The 24891-nt window shown below is 43.8% G+C and overlaps 1 protein-coding gene across 1 annotated transcript in view; it reads right to left on the minus strand.

The window, feature by feature from the left end:
* Positions 1 to 11580: 11580 nt before the first annotated feature.
* The window catches only part of LOC130116285 (T-box transcription factor TBX2-like), a 29629-nt gene continuing 16318 nt past the window's right edge, over positions 11581 to 24891 (minus strand). Inside the window, exon 7 of the mRNA XM_056284206.1 lies at positions 11581 to 11625. Coding sequence (XP_056140181.1) covers positions 11581 to 11625 — 45 coding nt within the window. The remainder of the gene's footprint in view (positions 11626 to 24891) is intronic.

The raw sequence follows: 24891 nt of genomic DNA on the forward strand, positions 1-24891 counted from the left end.
AAAGTAACAGTGAAAATTCACAGGCAAAGAAAGGGATAACGAGTAATACCAGAGGAAAGAGGGCAGCAAAACAGATAGATACAGAGTCTGGATCTAATATGGAGGAAGACTCTGCTACTGATAGGGAGTGTGAATCTCTTATGACTGTGATGTGGCTGCTAGCCATAAAACCAAAAGAGCTTAATGTGTTGGTAAAACTAAACTGTTCTTACAGACAGCTAAGAACTTGAAGGGAGTAAAAATTGAGGATTACTTCTCTGACAGAGAGCTGTTCACTAACTCTGCAAGGTTACAGATGAGCAGTAGAGGGAGAGGTTTGAATGAACAGAAGGTGTATAGACTAAAGAAAATTGTTCAGAGAATCAGACAAGAGCTAAATAATGGAGAGGATGATAAATAAGATCTTAGACCCTGAATGTAAATCAGCATTGTTATGTGAGTTTTTGATATTTGTTGCAATGAGTCACTTTAACATCAGTATGCTGAACATAAACGGGGCAAGAGATGCAGCAAAAAGGTCTCAACTGTACGAGCTGATGAGACACAAAAGAACTGATGTGATGTTTGTGCAGGAGACTCACAGTGACAGTTTTAATGAGTCTGACTGGAAGAAGGAATGGGGTCGAGAGATGGTGCTGAGTCACAAGAGCACAACGAGTGGGGGAGTGAACATTCTCTTCTCAGAAATTTGCACCAGTGTCATCTGAGCTAGAGCGGGTGGTGGAGGGCAGACTGGTGGTAGTGAGAGCAACATTTGAACATTTTAATATAGTTTTAATGAATGTGTATGCGCCTACAATAGGACCCAAAAGAGTACACTTTTTACAAGTTCTAAGCACTGTTTTAAGTAAAGTTAATGTTGAAGATTTTTTTAATTTGAGGAGATTTTAATTGACAAAAATCTCGTAGAACCTCATCACAGCATGCGCTGAGATAACTACTGGAAACGTGGTTTAGTAGATGTGTGGAGAAGGATGAATGGTGATAAAAGACTATCCTTGGCCTCACACTAGATATAATTTAATATCCCTAGCTAGGTTATACCGGTTTTATTGTTTTAAACATCATTTTAACATTTTTAAAAGGTGCAGAATGTTGTCTGTTGGTTTTACTGATCACTATCTGGTCACCTGTAATGTTTTAATCACTAATTTAAAGCCTAAAGCATTTTAACACAGCTTTATTATGTGATGCTAATTTTAAGGATGTATTTTTAAAAATTTTGGAGAGGTTTTAAGAGCAGAAAAGAAGATTTTACATATTTGAGACCATGATGGGATTATGAGAAAGTAGAGATAAAACAGCTCTATCAGCAGTACACTCTCAATGTCACATGGGACATTATCAGATCCATGGGCGATCTAGAGACTGAAATTGTGGAACTGCAGAGTTTAGCAGAAATCACCGGAAATAGAGATCACATTGAAGATCTCAAGTCTAAAATATCTCCTCTTTCAGACCCTACAAGGCACTAAGGCTCAGGAGGGGGGCGCTGGTCCAGTCATGTTTTCAGAGTGCAACACTGATGGATGCACCGTCCAAGTTTTTCTTTGGCCTGGAGAAGTAGAATGGCCAAAGCAAGTTTATTCATACTCTGCATTCTGCTACAGGACAGGAACTCAGAGACTCTAATGTGACACAGAGGTGAGCAGTATGTTTTTACTCTGAGCTTTACAGCAGTGAGTATAGAGAAGACAAAGAACTGTTTGACTACTTCTGTGAAAATTTGCCCAAAGTCCCTGAAGAAATTAATGCTGAGTTGGGAGAACCACTGGTTCTGCAAGAACTTTTCACAGCCCTGGAGGGCATTGAAGTGGAAAAAGGCCCCTGGCATTGTTGGGATTCCAGTGGAGTTTTATAAAGAGTTCTGGAGGGAAATGAGTGAAGATCTTTTAACAGTTTTTAATGACAGTTTTAAAGACATGTTGCTACTGCTAAGCTGCAAGAGAGTGGTAATTACTCTCTTGCCAAAGAAAGGAGTTCTACAGAAGATTAAAAACTGGTGTCCCCTGTCTCTTCTCTGTACAGATTATAAAATCCTGTCCAAAGTGCTGGCAAACAGACTGAAAGAGGTGATGGACTCAGTAATTCACCAAGATCAGGCATACTGTGTGCCTAATCGGTCTGTTCTGGACAATGTGTCCTTAATTCCAGATATCTCGGAAATCTCTAGTTCTTTGGGATTTGATGCTGGTTTTATTTCTCTAGACCAGGAAGAAGCTTTTGACCGGGTTGAGCACCTTTACCTCTGTAAGACTTTGGTGAATTTTGGTCTCAGCCCAGGCCTTATAGCTATGATCAGGGTTTTGTACCAGGACATTGAGAGTGCACTGAAAATTAATGGAGGACTAAGTGCCCCTTTTAAAGTGTGTAGGGGGGTGAGATAGGGTGGTTCACTCTCAGGGATGTTGTATTCATTGACTATTGAGCCCATGCTATGTAAAGTAAGGGGTAGTATTGAAGGTCTGTGCGCCGTTACAGTCAATATTTAGTACTGCCATCTAGTGGTGGGTTCTGGTGGTGCAGTTTGCATGCAGTTTTGGGTGTCATGACACGCAAAGTTGAAACAACCAGGAAGTGTGGGTGCGGGAAGGATAGGGGGTGATAAAGACAATGGCTTATTTGTAATTGCAAAGCAGATATTTTTTCCCGTGTCTACAGCTGGTGGCCAATTCATTTCTACTGTTCAAGGTAGACATATCAGGCTTGCAAATAATGAAATATTTCTCTGCCAAGCATAGGTTACATCGTTTGCTGTTAATTGAATATGCATTGCTCTTCGTGAGGATTTGTCATGAAATAGAGTAATTAATATTCTCGTCTACCAATGACCAAATGTGGCAGCTCAAGGCCGTTGCATTTCTTGCATGCTCATTCCTGAAGCTACTCATATGGGCGTTAAACCTAGTTTTAAAAGGGCCCTCTGTTAGTCCAATGTAAGTGTCCACTTTGCAGTTGTCTTCTCTTGTTACTGATGCTTGGTAGATGACTCCCGCTGTCTGGCATTTTCCTTCAAGAGGGCACAATGTCTTATCACGGCAGTTGCAGTTGGTGGTGTTTGGCTGCAGTGAGGGGGTCTGTGCCTTGGTCGTGATGCTTGTGTTGTGGGATGAAATAATCTGCTGAACATTTTGCATGTAGGTGTAGCTAATTTTGACTGTGTTCCTGTTGAATATTTTTCTTAATTGATCGTCTGGGGTAATGCACTCATCCAAAAGATTGAAAAATAGTTTTCCAATATTGGAGGCCACGGTGTCACTGTAGGGAGGATTATACCAGGTGATGTTCCGCCTTGTGCTGCGTTTTTTTTCCTGGCTGTCGCTAATTGATGATGGATTGTACTTAAGCCTGAAATTATATCCACTTTTTTGTAAGGCTTCTTGGTATTGGGGGGGGGGGGCGCTGCTTCATTAAAGATAGCTTCACTAGACGATAAACATGAGAGTCTCTTATTTATGCTCACTGGGATATTTTTCAAGACAGAGGGTGGATGACTGCTTGACTGCTTTCTCTGTGGATGTATTGCAGTATATTATTGGGCTTCATGTATGGCCTGTATGTACCATTAAGGTCTAATGAGATGTCGAGAAAGTCAATCTGGTTTTTGTTAACCTCAACTGAAATTTTAGTCCATTGCTTGAGAATATACTCCACATTTTCTTTTTTATTCTCTCGACTTCTCTTGCCAGTTTGTTGCAGACTGCCAACCCGTCGTTGATGTCTAGGACCTGTAGTTGGGACAACAAGTACAAGCCCACTAGCTCACAAGTCTGTGCCCCGTCGAAGCTGCCTATGGTCATGTCGAATTTACTGCCACCTTGCTTTTGCCATGGATTTCCCTTGTGATATAAAATTGACTCTTTGGCATGGGCTATTATGTCTCTGTTTTGGTCGGATATTGTGGTATATGCTGAGGGAAAATCAATAGCTTTGTGTAGTAGCTCTTAAGTTATTCAGGGGTAAAACTCACAAATATCAAAGCATATAAACGTATGCCTGCTCTTGTCATCTATGCCCCTACCATTCTAATACTTGGTCGGTGTTCTTCCACTGATTTAAGGGAACCCCCTTCAGAATCTTCCTATTTATATTTTCAATATTTTTTTTCTTAGCTTACCTATTTCGGGTTTAGTGAGGTTGATAGCCTACATGTTGGTTAGTTTTTAAAAACTGGTTAGTGGTCTTTCAGGGTAATAAAGGCTTGCTTCCAGGTGGTGACATCAATGTGGTCATTCAATTTCAGATTCAGTGCAATTTGTTTTTGTTTTGTTTTTTTTGTCCTTTATAGTGTTGTCTCTTTCAGCGGACTCTTCATTGCTCTTCATTGCAGCCGACAAAACTTGTAATTTTTATAAGCTAGGGCCTGATCAATATGACAATCTTCTACATAGCAACGTCACCAAATCGTACAAGAAAGCCGCGAAGTCCGATTGTTGTTTGATTATATGTTTAAAAAAAACAGTCGGGGTGAACTAATTACCTAATTAATAATTGCTGAATACTGTGCATTTAGGAAAAAATGTTAAGTTAGTGGTTGATTAATTCAGCTTCGGGCAGAAAAAAAATCTGTTTCATATATCTTCTGTCCTTTTTATGACTGTTATGTTCTTGGTAAACTAGTCCACTGAACTGGACCGATAAGAGTAAGTTCTAAACTCAAAAGCCTAAGTAAAATGTTGTTAAAATGTGTAGTTATTGAGACATGTGTGGTATGTAAAGGTTTTATGTATCCTGAGGAGAAACATAAGTGAACTGTTGACATGGACAACTGAGTGGCTACTCTGCACGTTTTGTGCAGGCTGTTTTTGCTTTGTTTTTTTGTCGAGACTATACTACAGACAGAATGGTGCTACTTGAGCCTCCGTCATCCCACTGCCTTCTGGTCCCCATCTCCACTCTCACTCGATCTTCACAAATCCATCATCATCTTCAGTCCTCATCTCTACTGTTTATCAACCTTTCTTCATCTTCTTCATCCTCTTGGGAGCCAGGATGGGCAGTTTTCCTTGCTGAGGGTGGTGGTAGGAACTTCAGTGCACCAAAAAAAAAAAACTCACAAAACAGGGTTGAACAAACAAAGGCTAATTTCATACTCCCTTGGGTATGCTTTTATTTTGAGATCTTTTTTTTCTTATTCTTTTTGTTCTTGAGTTATTTGGGGAAGGATTAAGTAATATAATTGTTATACTTAACTACTTTAAAGTACGCCAGTCTCATTTTAGAGCTTAGATGCTTAGATATACCTGCAACTTGGCAACGCATGTGCCCGCTGGGTTCCATTAGTGGCGAGCCAGGCAGGAGTCACTGGTCTATGTGAAAGTAGTTCCTTCCCTTTTAATTATTTTAACTATAGTGGATATTGTAGTCTCACACCAACACTGATAAAACACATTTCTAAACATAGCTTTAAGAAACACTGAATAGAGCAACAAAAAAAGGAACTATGTAACAGATATGATCTACGTGGACAGAACTGCCTTTATGTAACTGGTGTTAATGAATCGTATTCAACAAAAGATATCACAGACTCGTTTGAAGTTAATGGAGAAATTGCAAAAGTTGTTAAGATCCCAACCTATGGGGAGAGCTCTAATAGAGTATACTTCAGACGGAGCAATCCCAAGACTAGATCCTGCAACTGTGGGTGACTTGCCAAGCCCTAGAGAGCTTAATGTGACATGGCATGTGAGGACCATTACAGGAATATGTCAGGATGATCTAGGCAGGGAATTACTTAAGTGGACTGCAAGCCTTACATGGAAACAGTAAAGCAGGTTTTTTTTTTGAGGTGCTTCAGAGCGAGCTCCAAACTCTCCAGTCTGACATGTATCCTCCCCAGAGAAATGAGGCTCACGCACCCTCTCTACATCCTAGCCTTACCCCTTATCTCGGAAACCCAACTAATGATGGTCAGTATGGACCTATGGGATCTGCACATAGGGCCGCATTCATGGCTTATGAACAAGTCCAAGACGACGGTCATCATGAAATTCCCCAGCTTTTACCTCCCCTGATGCTCCCCCCTCAGGCATATCCAGCCACCCATCCATCCATCCATTATCTGAACCACTTATCCAGCTCTCAGGGTCACGGGGATGCTGGAGCCTATTCCAGCAGTCATACGGCGGCAGGCGGGGAGACACCCTGGACAGGCTGCCAGGCCATCACACCGGGCCAACATACACACACACATCTACACACATTCACACCTAGGGACAATTTAATACGGCCGATTCACCTGACCTGCATGTCTTTGGACTGTGGGAGGAAACCTGAGCCCCCGGAGGAAACCCACACAGACATGGGGAGAACATGCAAACTCCACACAGAGGACAACCCAGGACGACCCCCAAGGTTGGACTACCCCGGGGCTCAAACCCAGGACCTTCTTGCTATGAGGCAACCGTGCTAACCACTGCGCCACCGTGCCATCATCCAGCTACCCACCATGCATTAATGAGAGCATGTTTAACCCTCCACACACCCAAAAGGTGGCGACTGAGCACATAATGCGCAGTGAGCCATCGCCCCCCAGTTACAGTCAGAGCAGAATTCAAACATTTTCCGACAGGCTTCCTAAGCCAAATGGCAAAGTCGATTACGATGCCTGGCGTACACAAGTTGAGCTCCTCCTTTGTGACTCCTCACTGTCTGAAAATCAAAAGATCAGGAGAATATTTGAGAGTTTACTTAACCCTGCAGCTGACATTGGTAAGTCTCTCAGCACGGGTGCACCCCTTAGTTCATACCTTAAACAACTTGAAGCTGCATTTGGAGTGGCAGAAGATGGCAAGGAGCTGTTTGCAACCTTTTTGAGCTCCAACCAGAACTCTGGTGAGAAACCCTCTACTTACCTCAGTAGGCTTCAGGCTAAAGCAATTTCTAGAAGGGTAGTTGCTTGCACAGACTCAGACAACCGTCTACTTCAACAGTTCTGTAGAGGTTGCTGGGACCAAAGCTTGATTGTAGGTCTTGAGCACCAAAAGAGGAGCCCACCATCATCCCCTGCGCTCTTCCTTTCACTGAGGGCGGAGGAAGACCGACTCTCTACAAAACTTGAAAGAATGCGGAAACGCTTAGGAAACACAAAGGCTGTTTCACACACCCACTCAGTCTTTAGCATGCCTACCTCGATCACTACCCTGGTGGTGTTGTTCCAAAGAAACAAGATGACACCGGGGGGGGGGGGGGTCTAAGAGTACATCTGTCACCGTTTTACAATGCTGTGATTGAAGCCTTTCCCAAATCTACTATGAATAGTACACACGGCCGTTGTAACTCTAGTTAATGGTCGCACTTATTTGCATATTAAGCTGGTCGTTGGTTTTGGTTGTTATGCCACTGTATAGTTTATAAGGGTGGGGATACCTGCAGTCAGTGTAGACTGATGAGGTCACTTCGATGAGTGATGAAACGTCTCTCTCAATAAATGTTTTGTCCAGATGAACTGATTCAACTTTCTTTGAAAAGTTAGGAAACAAGTAAAAAAGTAAGCAAAAAAAAACAGACAAGGTGCGGGGAAAATATAAATATCCTACTGAGCAAATATTATGAATTTACATTTTGGCAATATTTTGTTCACATCCAGAAAACGGTCAAATAAGTTCAAATTCCTAGATCAAACTAAATTACAGATGGACAAATCACTGTCAATATCACTTGTTCATTTTAAAAACAACCCTTTTTAGCAATTGTGAAAAAAAAATCTTTCAAAGGATTCCAACTTGTCTTTTTTGGGGTGGGGGTTCCCCCTTTTTCTCCCCAATTGTATTTGGCCAATTACCCCACTCTTCTGAGCCATCCTGGTCGCTGCTCCACCTCCTCTGCCGATCCGGGGAGGGCTGCAGACTACCACATGCCTCCTCCGATACATGTGGAGTCGCCAGCTGCTTCTTTTCACCTGACAATGAGGAGTTTCACCAGGGGGACGTAGCGTGTGGGAGGCTCATGCTATCCCCCCCCCCACACCCTGAACAGGCGCCCCGACCAACTAGAGGAGGCGCTAATGCCGCGACCAGGACGAATACCCACATCCGGCTTCCCACCTGCAGACACAGCCAACTGTGTCTGTAGGGACGCCCGCCCAAGCCGGAGGTAACACGGGGATTCAAACCAGAGATCCCCATGTTGGTAGGCAACGGAATAGACCGCTATGCTACCCAGACACCCTCAAACTTGTCTTGACTCACAATCTAAAGTTGCCTACCATTGGACGTCAGTGTGAAAGAGCCACACAAAATGATGCTAAAAGACGCCATGTTCGCTGTTCGTCTTTACAGGTGCAGCTCCACATGTTGGCTTGACAGGCTTCATATGCAGAGTCCACCACCTGGACCCGCAGCAAGGCATCTTGTTCTGTGTCCCTCGTGATGAAGGTTTCATCCACAGAGCCGTCGACAGTATCCGCAGGTTCTGGGTGAGACACATTTACACTCGTCTGGCTGGAATATCTGACTCTGAGGTGGACCAGGGGGCTCGGGTAAAACCAGACTTTACAGAACTAAAAACATTACACTGGGCCATGAAAACCAGGGAGGAGGGAGAGTCCTCCTTTATCCTTTTTACCCACAGTGCAGCAGCATATTTTAAGTGGCGTTTAATGACAGACTGTAGTAATTACTATACCGTTAGTGCACATCAGTTTAAAAAGATATACATCAGCCTTGAAACTATATGCAGAATAAAGGAAACCAGATGATACATGTATAGTTATTATACGGACATGATAAACTAATGTCACAATTCATGCTTTGCATTGTGAGGACAGAGAAGGAGGGTCTTCAGACAGTGCAGAGAGGACAGCAGCACAGTAAGGTAGACGAGAGACAGCCAGGTAGATCACCTTGCAGGTGAGTTAAGACTGAGGGGGGAATTGCAAATTCAACACATTGTTGGATCAGGGTTCACTACTTGAATAGTGGCACCTGTGTAATGGTTTGAAATCCAGACGCTTCAATATCCATTCATGTAACCTTTATCATTTGATATGCCAAAAATTATAATACATGGACAAAAATATTTATTTGAAGATGTGTACTTTATCTTATTATATACATATTCATTTCTGTTACGGAAAAGCTTTTGATACAGAGAGGATACATAAAATTATTATATCTCATCCCAGATTATGATTTTAGTGTAGTGTTGGTAGTCAACCACTGGGTGGCACCAACACATCACACACAGACACTACTGATTGATCCCCTGTGTAGCTCTGTGTTGTGATGGAGCTACACAGGGGGGTAGGGCAAGTCACGCTGCTGTCCAGCCTCTTCGGTTATGTGTATTGATTTACCCTGTAATGATTAACCCAGGACACATTATTACGAGTCAGAGGCGTTTTATTGTGACAGTTTCTTAATTCACATCGTTAAATTAGATACGATTAGATTATAATAGATTGTTTTATTAGCCACACGACCAAGGCCGGTGGAATTTGTTTTCGGTACACATCAAACTCCGCAGCACAACACATACATGGACAACAACATCTTATCACGAACAATACAGTTACACAATAACAGAAATAAACATATCGCGCATAACAATTAGGTGAGTGGTGGTGTTTATGCCAGTGGCGTGTGAGGAGGGGACTGTAGGGAGGAATTCAGAGTCCTGATGGCTAGGGGGAAAAAGTGTTTGTGAAGCGTTTAGTCTTAGTGGACAGTGACCTTTAGCACCTCCCTGAGGGAAGGAGCTGGAAGAGGTGATGAGCAGGATGCGAGGGGTCGGAGGGGATCTTTGCTCGCTTTACAGTGCGGTGAGTATGTAGGGGGATTCAGCTGAGGGGGGTGGGTTGCCTATGATTTTGGATGCCTTGTTGACGACCCGCTGCAGTTTTTCCCGTGTCTGACTGTCCGTACCGTCCTGTAATAGAGGATGTTATGATGGACTCCATAACGGCTGAGTAAGACAGAACCAGCAGTTGATGTTTGATCCGGCATTTTTTAAGCTGCCTAAGAAAGTAAAGTCGTTGCTGAGCTTAGGATTGTCATTTTTGTTTAAAGGGGGAGAATAGGGACTAGAGAAGAAGTGAAAACTGTACAGTAAACAAGTCATGCACACGCAAAACTCGCCTGCTAAACTCACCTCCTACTCCTCCTCCTCATCTCCCACTCTGTTCTTGTTGAACGCCACACTTCCTGGATGCTCACCAGCGCTGCACACACACGCGTACCGTTTTATCAGCAGGTATGATCCCTGTCCTGCAGCTCGTCTCCCAGAGATTTCACCAACCGCACAGGAAGTGGCCCGTCAAGAATATTGAACCTCCGCTTCAGGACGCCAATTACTCGTTCTGGACGAAAAAAAACCTGTTAACGGTTGTGTAACCCTCGCTGGGTCTTTCTCGGGGCTTGTTGGGGGGCTTAATTACAGACATGTAATTTCAGAGAGACATTTCGTCTGTCAGTTGTTATTGAATTGCATGTCTGTGGATGATAATATCGGCACATCATCGATACGGGCCGATGTTGTAATTGAAGACACATGGGGGAAATGAACGCCTCCCTGGGAATTGGGTAATGCTTTACGGATCCAGACTCATTATGTAAGGCGAGCAGTACAGATGTCTCCCTGGGGCTGTGCAGTAAGATGTAGAGGAAGGTTTCGCTTGTAGCGTTCACCGCTACAAAGGTCACACTCAACAGAACTCACAACCGAACGCCATCTTTATTACGGCTGTTGTCGGCCACAGCCACGCCACCCACAGACCGCCGTTATCTAACACAACTCCCTGGTCATCTCCACCCACCCCCCTCCCCCCAAAGGAAAAACAATGAAACCAATCAGTAATTAGCGGGCCTGCCCCCACCCCCCGGTACGCTCCACCAACAGGCACATAACATGTGTTCCCATGATTGGCGGAGAGCAGGGCGACTACAGACCGACTCCGCTAATCAGCACCTCCCAACAGCACAGGGTCGCTACGTGCTCGTGGGAACTTCAACTCGTCGTGAGGGGAAATAAACTAGAATCAATGGAGGTTCGTTTGACCGGGGATTTGGTTATCGGTAATAACTGATCATCGGCGTGTTAAAAGAAGTTGTGCATAATGTTTAAGTAAAAAGCTCTGAGACACAGGCTCTTATCTGGGATGTGGATTTGTTTAGGATGACTCTGCTGGGATAGACGCCAGCATCCCCGCGACCCTGGGCAAGGATAAGCCCTTTTGATGATGATGATTTTAGTGTAGTGTTGGTAGTCAACCACTGGGTGGCACCAACACATCACACACAGACACTACTGGTTGATGATGACGGGGCGGGACTTCCTCTCGGTTTAAGACAGCTGACAATTGTTATTCTGCTCTCTTGGACAAGACAGAGCTACACAGGGGGTAGGGCAAGTGACGTTGCAGTCTCTCTCTTCGGTTGTGTATATTGATTTACCCGATAATGATTAACCCTTGACTCTTGAATAGCATTACCAGTCGGAGGCGTTTGATTGTGACAATTTCTCAATTCACATCATTAGGATTGTCATTTGTGTTTAAAGGGGGAGAACAGGGACTAGAGTAGAAGTGAACACTGTACAATAAACAGTCATGCACACCCAAAACTCGCCTGCTAAACTCACCTCCTACTCCTCCTCATCTCCCACTCTGTTCTTATTCAACACCACTTCCTGGATGCACACACGCGTACAGTTTTATCAGCAGGTATGATCTCTGTCCTGCAGCTCTGCTCCCAGAGATTTCACCAACTGCGGAGGAAGTGGCCCATCAAGAATATTGAACCTCCGCTTCAGGACGCCGATTACTCGTTCTGGACGAAAAAACATGTTAACGGTTGTGTAACCCTCCCTGGGTCTTTCTCGGGGCTTTTTGGGGGGCTTAATTACAGACATGTAATTTCAGAGAGAAATTCACCTGTCAGTTGTTATTGAAATTACATGTGTACGGATGACAATATCGGCACATCATCGATATCGGCCGATAATGGCTTTAAAATGACACACCGGCATGGGTCTTTCTTCTGCCGATATGTTCTTGCCGATTATAATCGGCAAGAACATATCGGCTGCTCCCGTTAGGGTTCGACACAGCGGATTATCCGTTTCCGTCTCTTAGCCTACTGTCTTGCAAATAGCCGCGTCTCAGCCCAACGAAGTAGTTTGGGCCGGCCAAGGACCAGCCAGGCGAGAGTTCTGATTTAGGAAAGACTTGAAAGATTCCACAGGAAATATAACATGCTGATCTTCCACTCGCCACCAGTCTGTGGGGATCTGCCAGGCTAACTATTAACACACATGTGCTATGCTGCCCCACGCTGATGCCAGCACACAGTTATCACAGATCAGACTACTGCAGAAAAAAAAGAACTACTTATTGATTACTCAAGTAATCTTTTAAGCGATGGGACTGTAATCAATTAGAGAAAATGTTGAATTTCTGCATCCCTACTTCTGATATTAAGGAAGGAGGAATCTTACAGTTTTGTTTGAAAAGAAAATCTTACATAAAAATGTAGTGCTGGGCGGTAGCACCAAAATTCTGTATCGCAGTATTTTTTAAGATTCTGGCGGTTTCACAGTATATCATGTTCTGTTTTTTGTTTTGTTTTTATGACCGGGCCTTTACATAGGTGTATCATGGCTTATCCTACTCTCAGCAGTACATAGAATATAAAAACAGGTAACACTTTAGTATGGGGAACGTAGTCAGCATTAATTAGGTGCTTATTAGCATGCAGATTAGCAACATATTGGCTCTTAATTGGTCATTATTACGTACTCATTAATGCCTTATTCTGCATGGCCTTATTATACAACCAGTAAGCCATTAACTATGAGTTTTCCCTCTATAACCTCAGAATTATTGCTTATTAGTAGTACCATCTCAATACGCTTTGCTTAGTATGGACTTTATAAGGTGGTAGTACCACAAGAAGAGTTATTCTCCCTTACTAACACGTAATGAATATGGTCTGTTCTTACATAACAACACACACAACTACAAGTGTTCATAGTGTTAAATTACTGTAAATTACGTTTTTGTTACTTAGAATATGTTCCCCATACTAAAGTGACATCTTGATCATTACTAATTCACTAGTAATTAAGTTTTTTTATGTTCCCCATACTAAAGTGTTACCTAAAAACATTTTAATGTCATCCTGAAGGCTTTGATTCCTGTAGGATGTGATTGGCCCCACAAAATGATGCAATATATCAACGAATCAGAATGCATGAAACAGTTGCAGAATGTAAACAACTTTTATTGTGCAAACTGCAATATAGTAAAAACTGCTACTACTACTACTACCTTTGGCTGTTCCCGTTAGGGGTCGCCACAGCGGATCATCCGTTTCCATCTCTTCCTGTCCTCTGCATCTTCCTCTGTCACACCAGCCACCTGCATGTCCTCCCTCACCACATCCATAAACCTCCTCTTTGGCCTTCCTCTTTTCCTCTTCCCTGGCAGCTCCATATTCAGCATCCTTCTCCCAATATACCCAGCATCTCTCCTCCACACATGTCCAAACCATCTCAATCTTGTCTCTCTTGCTTTGTCTCCAAACCGTCCAACTTGAGCAGTCCCTCTAATATAATCATTCCTAATCCTGTCCTTCTTCAACACTCCCAATGAAAATCTTAGCATCTCCAACTCTGCCACCTCCAGCTCCACCTCCTGTCTTTTCATCAGTGCCACTGTCTCCAAACCATATAACATAGCTGGTCTCACAACCATCTTGTAAAGCTTCCCTTTAACTCTTGCTGGTACCCTTCTGTCACAAATCACTCCTGACACTCTTCTCCACCCACTCCACCCTGCCTGCACTCTCTTCTTCACCTCTCTTCTGCACTCCCCCTTACTTTGGACAGTTGACCCCAAGTATTTAAACTCATACACCTTCATCACCTCCACTCCTTGCATCCTCAACATCCTCCCTCTCATTCACACACATGTATTCCGTCTTGCTCCTACTGACTTTCATTCCTCTTCTCTGCAGTGCATACCTCCACCTCTCCAGGCTCTCCTCCACCTGCAACCTACTCTCGCTACAGATCACAGTGTCAATGTTGTAAAAACACAACTTGAAAATAAGTAGATATGCCAACAACTTCAACATTGCTTTTCAAAACAGAATATTTTAAGATAGTTGTATAAACACTACACTGACCTGAAATACTCGACGTATTTAAGTATTCCCGGTAGGTAAATCAACCATGTTAAAAGCCTGTATGGGCACAGGTCTCCCCCTTCCTGAGGCCGCACTGAGCTGCTCCCATCTGGAAGAGAGAGCAGACCTCGGATCTCCTCTTCGAGAGCAGCGATTTCCGTACCGGCCAACGTTCGGTTTCGCCCTTCGGCCAACGTTTGCTGCCTAGAGAAGTCCATCCCACTTCTGACACCAGTGCAGCGACTTAGGGGGGCAGCCCGGGAACCGCCGCCACAGCCGGGACGCGAACCCGTGTCTCCTGCACCACAGGCGACAACGTTAACCAGTCGACTAAAGGGTCCGCCCCGGGTCTACTTATTCGTGTATGTTACAGTACCAAGTTGTTTGTGTTTGTTTGTGAATAAGCATGCGAAACGCCTTCTGACACAAGTGCGTTAGCCATACTGCTAAAACGTGGTCTGGGGGTTTAACCACGGTGCAGCCCCTCACTAAGATGGCTATGACGTCAGTTTGTACAACATACCTGCGTCTCTAAATCTGCAAACGGGAGCTGGTTTTTATTAGCATGCGAAATGCCTCCCATTAGCTGTGAATTAGCCGCTAACAGTTTGGCGGCACCGAATGTGATAGTTTACATTAGTAACGGTCGATACGGTTTGACCCGTTCCAGATTTCGTACCGTTACATATTTCATATGACACCGGTATGGCGGTGTATGAATGGGTGGGTATACTGGATGAATGGGTATACCGTTGCAGGGCATATGCTGCTGGCCTTACTCCCCTTCCAGCTGGTCTCTTGCACACACAGTATACCTACCTTCCTTCTCTCCATCATATCAGCCAGCTCTCTCCCTTTACCAGCCATAGTGCCAACATTCAAAGTTCCAACTCTGACCTCCACACTCCTACCCTTCCTCCTCTCCCGCTGCCTCTGCACATGCCTTCCCTCTCTCCTTCTCCTTCACCCAACAGCAGCACAGTTTCCACCAGCTCCCTGCTGGCCAGCAGTACCGGTGACGGCTGTTGGTAACCCAGGCCTCGACCGATCCGGTATGGAAATCTGATTTATGATCCGCATATTTGATTTGGCAAAGATTTTACCAGATGCCCTTCCTGACGCAACCCTCCCCATTTATCCGGGCTTGAGACCGGCACTAAGAATGCACTGGCTTGTGCATCCTCAGTGGCTGGGTTACTGCTAAAACTATTGCTACTACTAATACTACCACTACAAAAACTAGTCCTACTAAAAATGCTAATGCTATTACTGCCACTAATACTAATACAATAACTATTACTACCAACACTACTAACACAAACTATTACTACTGGGCTCAGGTTTCCTCCCACAGTCCGAAGACATATAGGGCAGGTGAATTGGCCGTACTAAATTGTCCCTAGGTATGAATGTGTGTGGGTGTGTGATGGCCTGACGGCCTGTCCAGGGTGTCTCGCGGCCTGTCCAGGGTGTCTCCCCGCCTGCTGCCCAGTGACTGCTGGGATAGGCTCCAGCATCCCCAAGACCCTGAGAGCAGGATAAGCGGTTCGGATAATGGATGGATGGATGGATATTCTCTCAGCCTCTTCTTGAACCCAACTCTGCTGGTAATTGAAACCAAATGTTGCGGAAGTCCGTCCCAGAAGGTAATTGCCCTGTACATTACAGTCTTTAAGGCATCAGTTCTGGGTTTAGGCAAGGTGAAATGACCCCTCCCGGCATGTCTAGTGCTGTAGTCATGACCACCACTAGTGAGCAACAGCTGAGAGGAGAGGCAAACAATCAGGCTACAAGCTAGTCTCTCATTGACTCTTATCCATGACGATTCTTTATGCATTCTTTCAACACGGTGTCTGAGCAGTGCAGAGCAGGCCACGCAGCTGTATTTTGGGGAAGCTGGGTTTTATTTAGTTCTTGTTTAGATGCATTAGACCGGATTGCTGGGCAGTAATCAAGATGTGACAAGACTAGGGATTGTCTGACTTGCTTAGTAGTTGTGTTAGTTAGAAAGTAGGAACTCCTTCTAATGATTGAAATACTTCCGCTCATTTTTCTGCAATATTATTAATGTGAGTAGCCCAAGAGAGTGTTTCACCTATTGTAACCCCCAGCAACCTGGCCTCCTTAACTTGCTCCATATCAGCACCTTGCAAAGAAATGCCCTAGTTTGTATCTTTTCCTTGAGCATGCTTTGAGCAAATAAGGCATTTCGTTTTGGATATATTCAGTTTCAGCTAATTCTCAGTGACTCATTAAGAAATCTGCATCAACTCATCTTGACGTAGAGTGCTCAGGTCTGTGGCATTCTTTGCAGAAGCATATATTGTAGTGTCATCTGCGTAAATTGCAGCGTGAGCATTTTTTTTTTAAATAAGTGACATATCGTTTACAAATATTGAGTATAATAGCGGTCCAAGACAACTTCCGTGACAAGTCCAACAATGGTGGCAAAGGCAAAAACAGGCCATACGGGCTACAACCAACACTCGCTAGCATGCAGAGAAGCTCTTACAACTGCAGGGACGGGGGTTGAATAGACAGGTAACGATGATGATGATGGCAGACAGATGTGCTGGTGACAGCTGATAGGTTGGCAGATATTAACTTGTCTATAGGTAATGGCTGAGAAAGCAGGAGGAGGAGAGGCAGGCAGAGTTCAGGACATGTTGGATATATAGATACAGGGGCCAGAAAAGGGAGCACAATTCAGGAGGGACAGGGCAGGAGTTGTGACAGCTAGACTTATTCATGCCACAAGAAATGGATCTGGGAGAAGTCATCCAATATCTGATATTTATCCATAATGGGCTTGTGTTTAAGTTTAAGCTCTGGGCAGCTGGGATAAGTAGAAGTCAGCGGTAACACTTGAATATGGACTCTACTCCTGGGTACAGAGAAGGAGGTACTGGGTGATGGGAACGTCTATGCTCTTTCTTTACATACTCAGATCTCAGTGTTACCCTTTACTACTACTTACACGGGTTGGTTTTCTTCACCATTAGTGTTCTCCAGCGGATGCTTGGATTGCTCCGGCATCCACTTTCTCAATCAGGGTTTTAAACAGGGGGCATTAAAGCTCCATACCGCTAGCCATCCCCGGTGTGTAAAAAGCTTGTTCACATGTGCAGGTTGAAATCATTCAAACTAGATTTCCCTCCACTGAGTGTTTTAGGAAGATTCTTATACTGGCGTGTTGTTGTGTGGGAAACTAGTAAAACAGAAATGTCAAAACATACTGTGAGGAACCGCTGGGCTGGAGACGACTGTGGTCGCTAGTCTTTAAGACAGCACATCAGATATGAAAGAATGGATGGTATAAGCTACCAAATACTTGGGGCCTTTCTCCACGTGTTTGTTCACTACATCTTCCAGAGCCTGGAGTATTTGTGTTAGTAAAATGGGAGATTGGAGGATAAAGGCTGGTTGACAAAGCCATAAAAAATGTTACACTACTGTTCAACTGAATCAGAGCTCTGATATACATCAGGGGTCTGTTAAGACACAGCACATCAGATGCGATGTAGTCCAGGTGAGTAACATTAAACATTCAATTTTCATGTTGAAAAAAGCTTACCATGAAATAAATATTTTCTACTTCAAATAGCCAATAGTTTATACATCTAAATTTAGCAATCTTACCAGTCAGCATCAGTAGAAGAGTGGAAAGGGCAAGCATAGCTAGCAAACAGTAACACTCATGGCATGGTTTTTAAATCAGGTTGTGCAGTGTCGTTTTCTGTCCACTAGATGGCGGCAGAGTTCATAAGTTTGAGTTGCGCATTACATGGGAAATGTTAAACGTTCCTGTAGTCTAGTAATGTAAGGATATTTCACAATGCAGGACAAATCTCAGTCCTTGTAAGTGTATGCAAGTTTCAATACAAAAACAAAATGAAAAAAAATCCTGATATAGTCCAAGAAAGCCTCAGTCTAGACTCACAGTTTAGTTTTCCTTGTATCACTTTGTCGTATGAATGTTAATTTCATATTTACATATTATCAACGTCAGACTCAACCTCAGCCTCAATGACAAACTTAATAGACAGTAGTGTCATGCTATGGCTTTCTCTATTTGCTTATCAAGAATTAAAGATGATGATAAAGGAGAAATTCAGTAATTGACATTTGAGGATGAACTGTTTTGGCAACCACATAGGAGAATAGAAAACCCACAGATGAAGAGTACATTGTGGTTTTATAAATTTTATATATATATATATATATATATATATATATATAATCCAGTTAGTCAAGTAAACTTTCCCTACCGTTGAGTGTTTCTTTTAACAAAGTTATACATATATGTATATATATATATATATATATATATATATATATATATACGTATATATACGTATATATATCAATACAGATACAGGGACATTTTTTTAATACATTGCAGTACAGGCCTGTTTCATGCGTTGTGCACTCATCAGCTGCTAATCATGAAACAGGCCTATACTGCAATGTATTTAAACTGTTTTTCCTGTATCTGTATTGATATATATATATATATATATATATATATATATATATATATATATATATATATATATATATATATATATATATATATATATATATATATATATAGCAGCATGGCGGCACAGTGGTTAGCGTGGTCGCCTCACAGCAAGAAGGCTCTGGGTTCGAGCCCCGGGGTAGTCCAACCTTGGTGGGTCATCCCGGGTCGTCCTCTGTGTGGAGTTTGCAAGTCCTCCCCGTGTCTGTGTGGGTTTCCTCCGGGTGCTCCGGTTTCCTCCCACAGTCCAGAGACATGTAGGTCAGGTGGATTGACCGTACTACATTGCCCCTAGGTGTGAATGTGTGTGTGTGTGTGTGTGTATGTGGGCCCTGTGATGGCTTGGCAGCCTGTCCAGGGTATTTCCCCACCTGCCGCCCAATGACTGCTGGGATAGGCTCCAACATCCCTGTGACCCTGAGAGCAGGATAAGCAGTTCGGATTTCGGATAATGGATGGACACACACACACACACACACACACACACACACACACACACACACACACACACACACACACACACACACACACACACATATATATATATATGAATTATGATGAAAGACAATTCTGAATATCTCAACATTTTCCGTCAGAGGAAAGACTGTGTATTTAGACTGACGTCCTTCTCGTATCTCAACAAATGTTAAAGCATGTGCTGTTGTTTTGGCATTCGATTGTGCAAAGGATGGTGATGAGTAATTAGCCAGTCCTATTCAAGCTATTCGGAAGCAAGTCTTAACAGATGTCAGGACAAGCTTGCCTCGCGTATCCTAACTCTGTTCAGCTATACATACAGAGGCTGTTCAGCGTCATGCTCCTCATTTGTATCTTGAACCTACTCCAGAGAGCATCCCAAACACTGTGGGATGTGAGGCAACACGGCTCTCAGACGCCCCCGATGACTTTGTCTCGACCAGTCACCCAGGCCTGCCGAATAGCAGACTAGGGATGTGGGGTGACATAACACCTTTCTGACAGCAGAAGAACACTCCTCGGCGAAAAGCTTTCTGCTGACTGCCAGAACTTGTGATGGACCTCTTTGCCATATTTCTGAGCCTTTAGAGATGCTCTCTGACTTGTGAAGCCACGCTCAGCCAGGGAGAAAATGCACAAGGAGGAGGCATGTGTGAAGCCAAGCACAAGGAGAGGGCTTTCCGATCAATTCTCCTTCCGGGGGGGCCACATGACTTTTTGCACTGGTAGTGCTGCAGAAAGGCCTTCATTACAGAGGGCATACAGCCATACCAACGTCATACGGCTGACAAACAGTAAGATTTGAGGGAAGTCGAACAGTAAATTAAGCTTGTTTTATGATGAAGTTGTTTGTGGTTTGGTTGTGTGTTAACTGATAGGGAAAATAAAGAAATGTCTTACTGCATTTACAGTATATCTTCAGTAAAACATCTACATTAAAACAATTTTACAAAGGTCAATTTTACTATTGTGTGATATGAGACCTGTAGTAACTACAGAGGTATATAAAGTTGATCAGCCACAGCATGAAGATATGGGAAAGAGTAATAGAAGCTAGGTTAAGAGGGGAGGTGATGATCAGCGAGCAGCAGTATGGGTTCATGCCAGGAAAGAGCACCACAGATGTGATGTTTGCTTTGAGAATGTTGATGGAGAAGTATAGAGAAGGCCAGAAGGAGTTATATTGTGTCTTTGTGTATTTAGAGGAAGCATATGACAGGGTGCCGAGAGAGGAGGTGTGGTATTGTATGAGGAAGTCGGGAGTTGCAGAGAAGTATATAGGAGTGATACAGGATATGTATGAGAGAAGTGTGACAGTGGTGTGGTGTGCGGTTGGAATGACAGGTGGGTTCAAGGTGGAGGTGGGATTACATCAAGGATCGGCTCTGAGCCCTTTCTTGTTTGCAATGGTGATGGACAGGTTGACAGACAAGATCAGGCAGGAGTCTCCGTGGACTATGATGTTCGCGGATGACAGTTGGATCTGTAGTGAGAGTAGGGTGCAGGTGGAGGAGAGACTGGAGAGGTGGAGGTATGCACTGGAGAGAAGAGGAATGAAAGTCAGTAGGAGCAAGACAGAATGACTATGCGTGAATGAGAGGGAGGACAGTGGAATGGTCAGGATGCGAGGAGTGGAGGTGACGAAGGCATATGAGTTCAAATACTTGGGGTCAACTGTCCAAAGTAACAGGGAGTGCAGAAGAGAGATGAAGAAGAGAGTGCAGTAGGGTGGAGAAGAGTGTCAGGAGAGATTTGCAACAGACGGGTACCAGCAAAAGTTAAAGGGAAGCTTTACCAGATGGTAGTGACGCCAGCTATGTTATATGGTTTGGAGACAGTGGCACTGACAAAAAGACAGGAGGCGGAGCTGGAGGTGGCAGAGTTGAAGATGCTGATATTTTCGGTGGGAGTGACAAAGACGGACAGGATAAGGAACGAGTATATTAGAGGGACAGCTCAGGTTGGATGGTTTAGAGACAAAGCAAGAGAGGCAAGACTGAGATGGTTTGGACATGTTTGGAGGAGTATATTGGGCTATTGGGAGAAGGATGCTGAAGATGAAGCTGCTAGGCAAGAGGAAAAGAGGAAGGCCAAAGAGGAGGTTTATGGATGTAGTGAGGGAGGAAATGCAGTTGTAGAGGACAGGAAGAGATGGAAATGGATGATCTGCTGTGGCGACCCCGAACAGGAGCAGCCAAATGTGGTGGTGGTGGTAGTAGTAGTAGTAGTAGTAGTAGTAGTAGTAGTTTTGTATGATATGAGATGCTGTTTCTGTTTTGCACAAAATTTCATCAGCGATTTCTCTGTGCAAATTATGGGGGGGCTCTGGGGGAACTAGGATCCCTGATGACCTTTTGACCCCCTCCCAAAGAGTAACAAAATATCATGGGGGCGGGGGGGGGGGGGTCTAAAGTTGAATTGAAGAATATATTAGCATTCAGGTTGTTGTGTTGTAGACAGTTTGTCATAGCAAAAGGAGAGCCCCCCGCTCAGATGATTTCACATGCTGTCTGACTCCAACACAACACAGCTTGTTAGTCAGATAATGAGCTTGCTGGAAAGACTGAGCTGTCAACAATGAAAAATCAATCAGATGAGTTTTTACCTACAATACTAAAACCTAGTTATTCTACCGGCTGTACTGTAGGCAAGATTTATCTTGATACATTTTCTACCTTCTGCATTTGAATGGCTAATGAAGTGTGTGGTATGTATTCTGACCTACCTTCAGCTCCTTTCAGTTTTTAATTACTCACTGTATTAACAGGGGAGTCCTGTTCCTGCCCCTGGTGGAGGTGTTGGGTGGAGCGTGGAGCAGATTAAGATTTAAAGGTTTTTTGTGCGAGTTTACGTTGCCATGTAAGTCTGCAAGAGGGGTCAAACCCAAGGCTTCTGGTTGGAGCATGACCTCATTAATTGCTATGCATTTCTATGCATGCATGTGGATAGTTATTCTACCAAAAATGCAGAGCCTTGAATTTGATGAGAAATTCTATCCTCAGTAACATGGTGGTATGGCAGAAATATAACATATTGCATAAATACCATACTTTGTAGGTCTGTGTTTATCTGATATAGTTCATTCATCAGTTCAACAAGACTAGGTCAAAACCCAGTACATGGCTGGACCACCATGCATGGTCAATGTTCGACATTGTGGCCAATTTGTTACAGGGATAGTCAGTGGTAGTGTCTAAGAAACAACGAGTACAAATCAGTTTTGTTTTTATAAGGACCAGATGACGCTTTTGGACTTTTTGGCAATGGTAATTAGCTGTACTGCTGGACTAGAAGAAAAATCTGAGAGAACTGGCATGCCTGTAGATGCAGCAAGAACCTTTCTGAGTGTTGTAGGGGTTTATAGAGAGGTGTGCAGCAACTGATGAGAGGCTTTTAGTCCCTCGCATGCCTTGTCCACACATACACAGGTATTTTTGAAAACGTAGACTTCTCTATTTATTTTGGCCTTTCATTAACATGCAAATTGTGTTCTAGGTCATTCTGGAAAACTCCTTCCAGGGTGAAACTTTTCAGAAACTCTGTTTTCAGTGTTGACGTGTAGACAGGGAAAATTGAATTTTTGGTTTGTTGGCTTTTCCCCCAGGCTTCTGATTGGCCAACATGGCGTTAGGGTTATATCGCCGCCTGTTGGTTTGGCATGCTCTTGACAGTGCATTCATTGTGTTTAGTGGCATGTGTTTGTGTTTTCATTTGAACAGGGATTTTTTTTTAAACAGTGCTTGTGTGGACAATATATTTTTTAAGAACGAAGGAGAGAAAACTTCGTTTCCAAAAATACCCGTGTACGTGTGGACTAGGCATCAGAAACCTGTGAAATAACTAGTTTGATTGAGAAAATCTGTTTTTTGTTTTTGGTAGATAGACATTCTGATCCACTCTCCTTTCCAGTTGGTAGCGGTACTACACCAAATCACTGTTTGCTGTAGCGAATTCAGGGGGCAGCCGGGTGCTGCAGCCGGGACCCGAACCTGGGTCTCCCGCACCACAGGTGACTATGTTAACCAGTCGACTAAAGGGTCCGACCCGTTAGCCAACCGGCTAGCATGTCTACTCATTCACGGTCGTTACACTACCCCCACTCCTTCAGGAAGCGCGTCCCTGTGCATCAGCATACCAGCTCCCTCACGCCTCTGGGTGCATGCACTTCTGATGGCCTCACAGTCTCACCATCCCACTACATCCAGTGGGATGGTGAATTCAGGGGGCAGCCGGGAACCACCACAGCCAGGACGTGAACTTGGGTCTCCCGCACCATGGGCGACTACGTTAACCAGTCACCTAAAGGGTCCGACTCGTTAACCGGCGGGCTAGCATGTCCACTCATTCTTGGTCATTACATTTGCCAACCTCCAATAACCCTAAAAAAAGAGGAAGAAGGAGAAGTCTTCAGGAATTTGTTTTAATTGGGAAAGTTGTAATTGTTCCGTGGCCATGTTTCCTACTGTCCAGAGGCAAAGACAAAGACATGTTCGTTATGGTAATATGCAGGAAGATGCCGACGGAGGAAACAGATGATTAGTCATGTTAGTTAAGTGTTCGCTATGTCAGAACTTATTCAGCAACAGTGTTTCCATCTCCCATTTAGCGCATGAACTCTTTTTCAAAAAAGGCAAAACCCACCTCAAGCAAGCTTAAAAACCTTTTCTTTCTTTTTTTGTTGTTGCAAAATTGGGGAAGTTTTTCCTAATTTGTTTGTTTCCATAAACCTTTTCTAAAAATACATTATGGAAATGCGGCTACTGTCATCCTTGACGTCATCAAGTATAGCAGGAATTGTTTGACCTGACAACCTGTATCTGAGAATGATTTTGGTCTCAGTTAAATCAACAAGTGATATTCCCCTTCGAAATATCCACTCACGAGCATACCTGGCATGACGATGCCTTCGCCTGGCTACAGTCACTACTGCCAGGATCCCTGGGAAGTTTGGGCGTCAGTTACCACCAACTCTCTGGAGATGCTAACAAATTTCACTCTAACTGCATCTGGCTATTAGCGCTGGTGTACATTACATTACATTACATTACAGTCATTTAGCCGACGCTTTTATCCAAAGCGACTTACAATAAGTGCATCATTTAACATAGGAAATCGGGAGAACTACTAGTCATCAGAGGTCGTAAGTGCATCTAAACAAGCATCTAAGAGCAAAACCAGTGCTAAAGTAAAAGTGCAAGAAATAGATTTTTTTTTTAAATGAGTGAATACAATAAGTGCTAAGGAGTTGAATCAAGTGCAACTGGACTTGGTATATATCCGTGAAGACGTTTCGCCTCTCATCCAAGAGGCTTCCTCAGTTCGTGCCTTTCTGACTAGACCAAGCTAGTCTGACTGGCTGTTGATGAGACTCAGAATTTATCCTCTTTGGAGTCGTTGTCAGAGCTATAGATGTCCATGGCTCTTTGTGTTCCGATGTTTACCAACGCCCGTCTATAACAGAGCCATAGATATGAGTGGCTCTTTTTGTGTACCGATGTTTGGCCACGCTCGTCATTATCGGAGCTATTGATATGCATGGCTCTCCTGTGCTCTGATGTCCAGCTGACTCCAAAGAGGATCAATTCTGAGTCTCATCACCAGCCAGTCAGACTAGCTTGGTCTAGTCAGAAAGGCACGAACTGAGGAAGCCTCTTGGATGAGAGGCGAAACCTCTTCACGGATATATACCAAGTCCAGTTGCACTTGATTCACCTCCTTTGGATAACTATGACCTGGATGAATGAGAACATTCACAGACAATAAGTGCTA

Source organism: Lampris incognitus, chromosome 8 (genome assembly GCF_029633865.1).
Source record: "Lampris incognitus isolate fLamInc1 chromosome 8, fLamInc1.hap2, whole genome shotgun sequence".
Taxonomy (NCBI): Eukaryota; Metazoa; Chordata; class Actinopteri; order Lampriformes; family Lampridae; genus Lampris; species Lampris incognitus.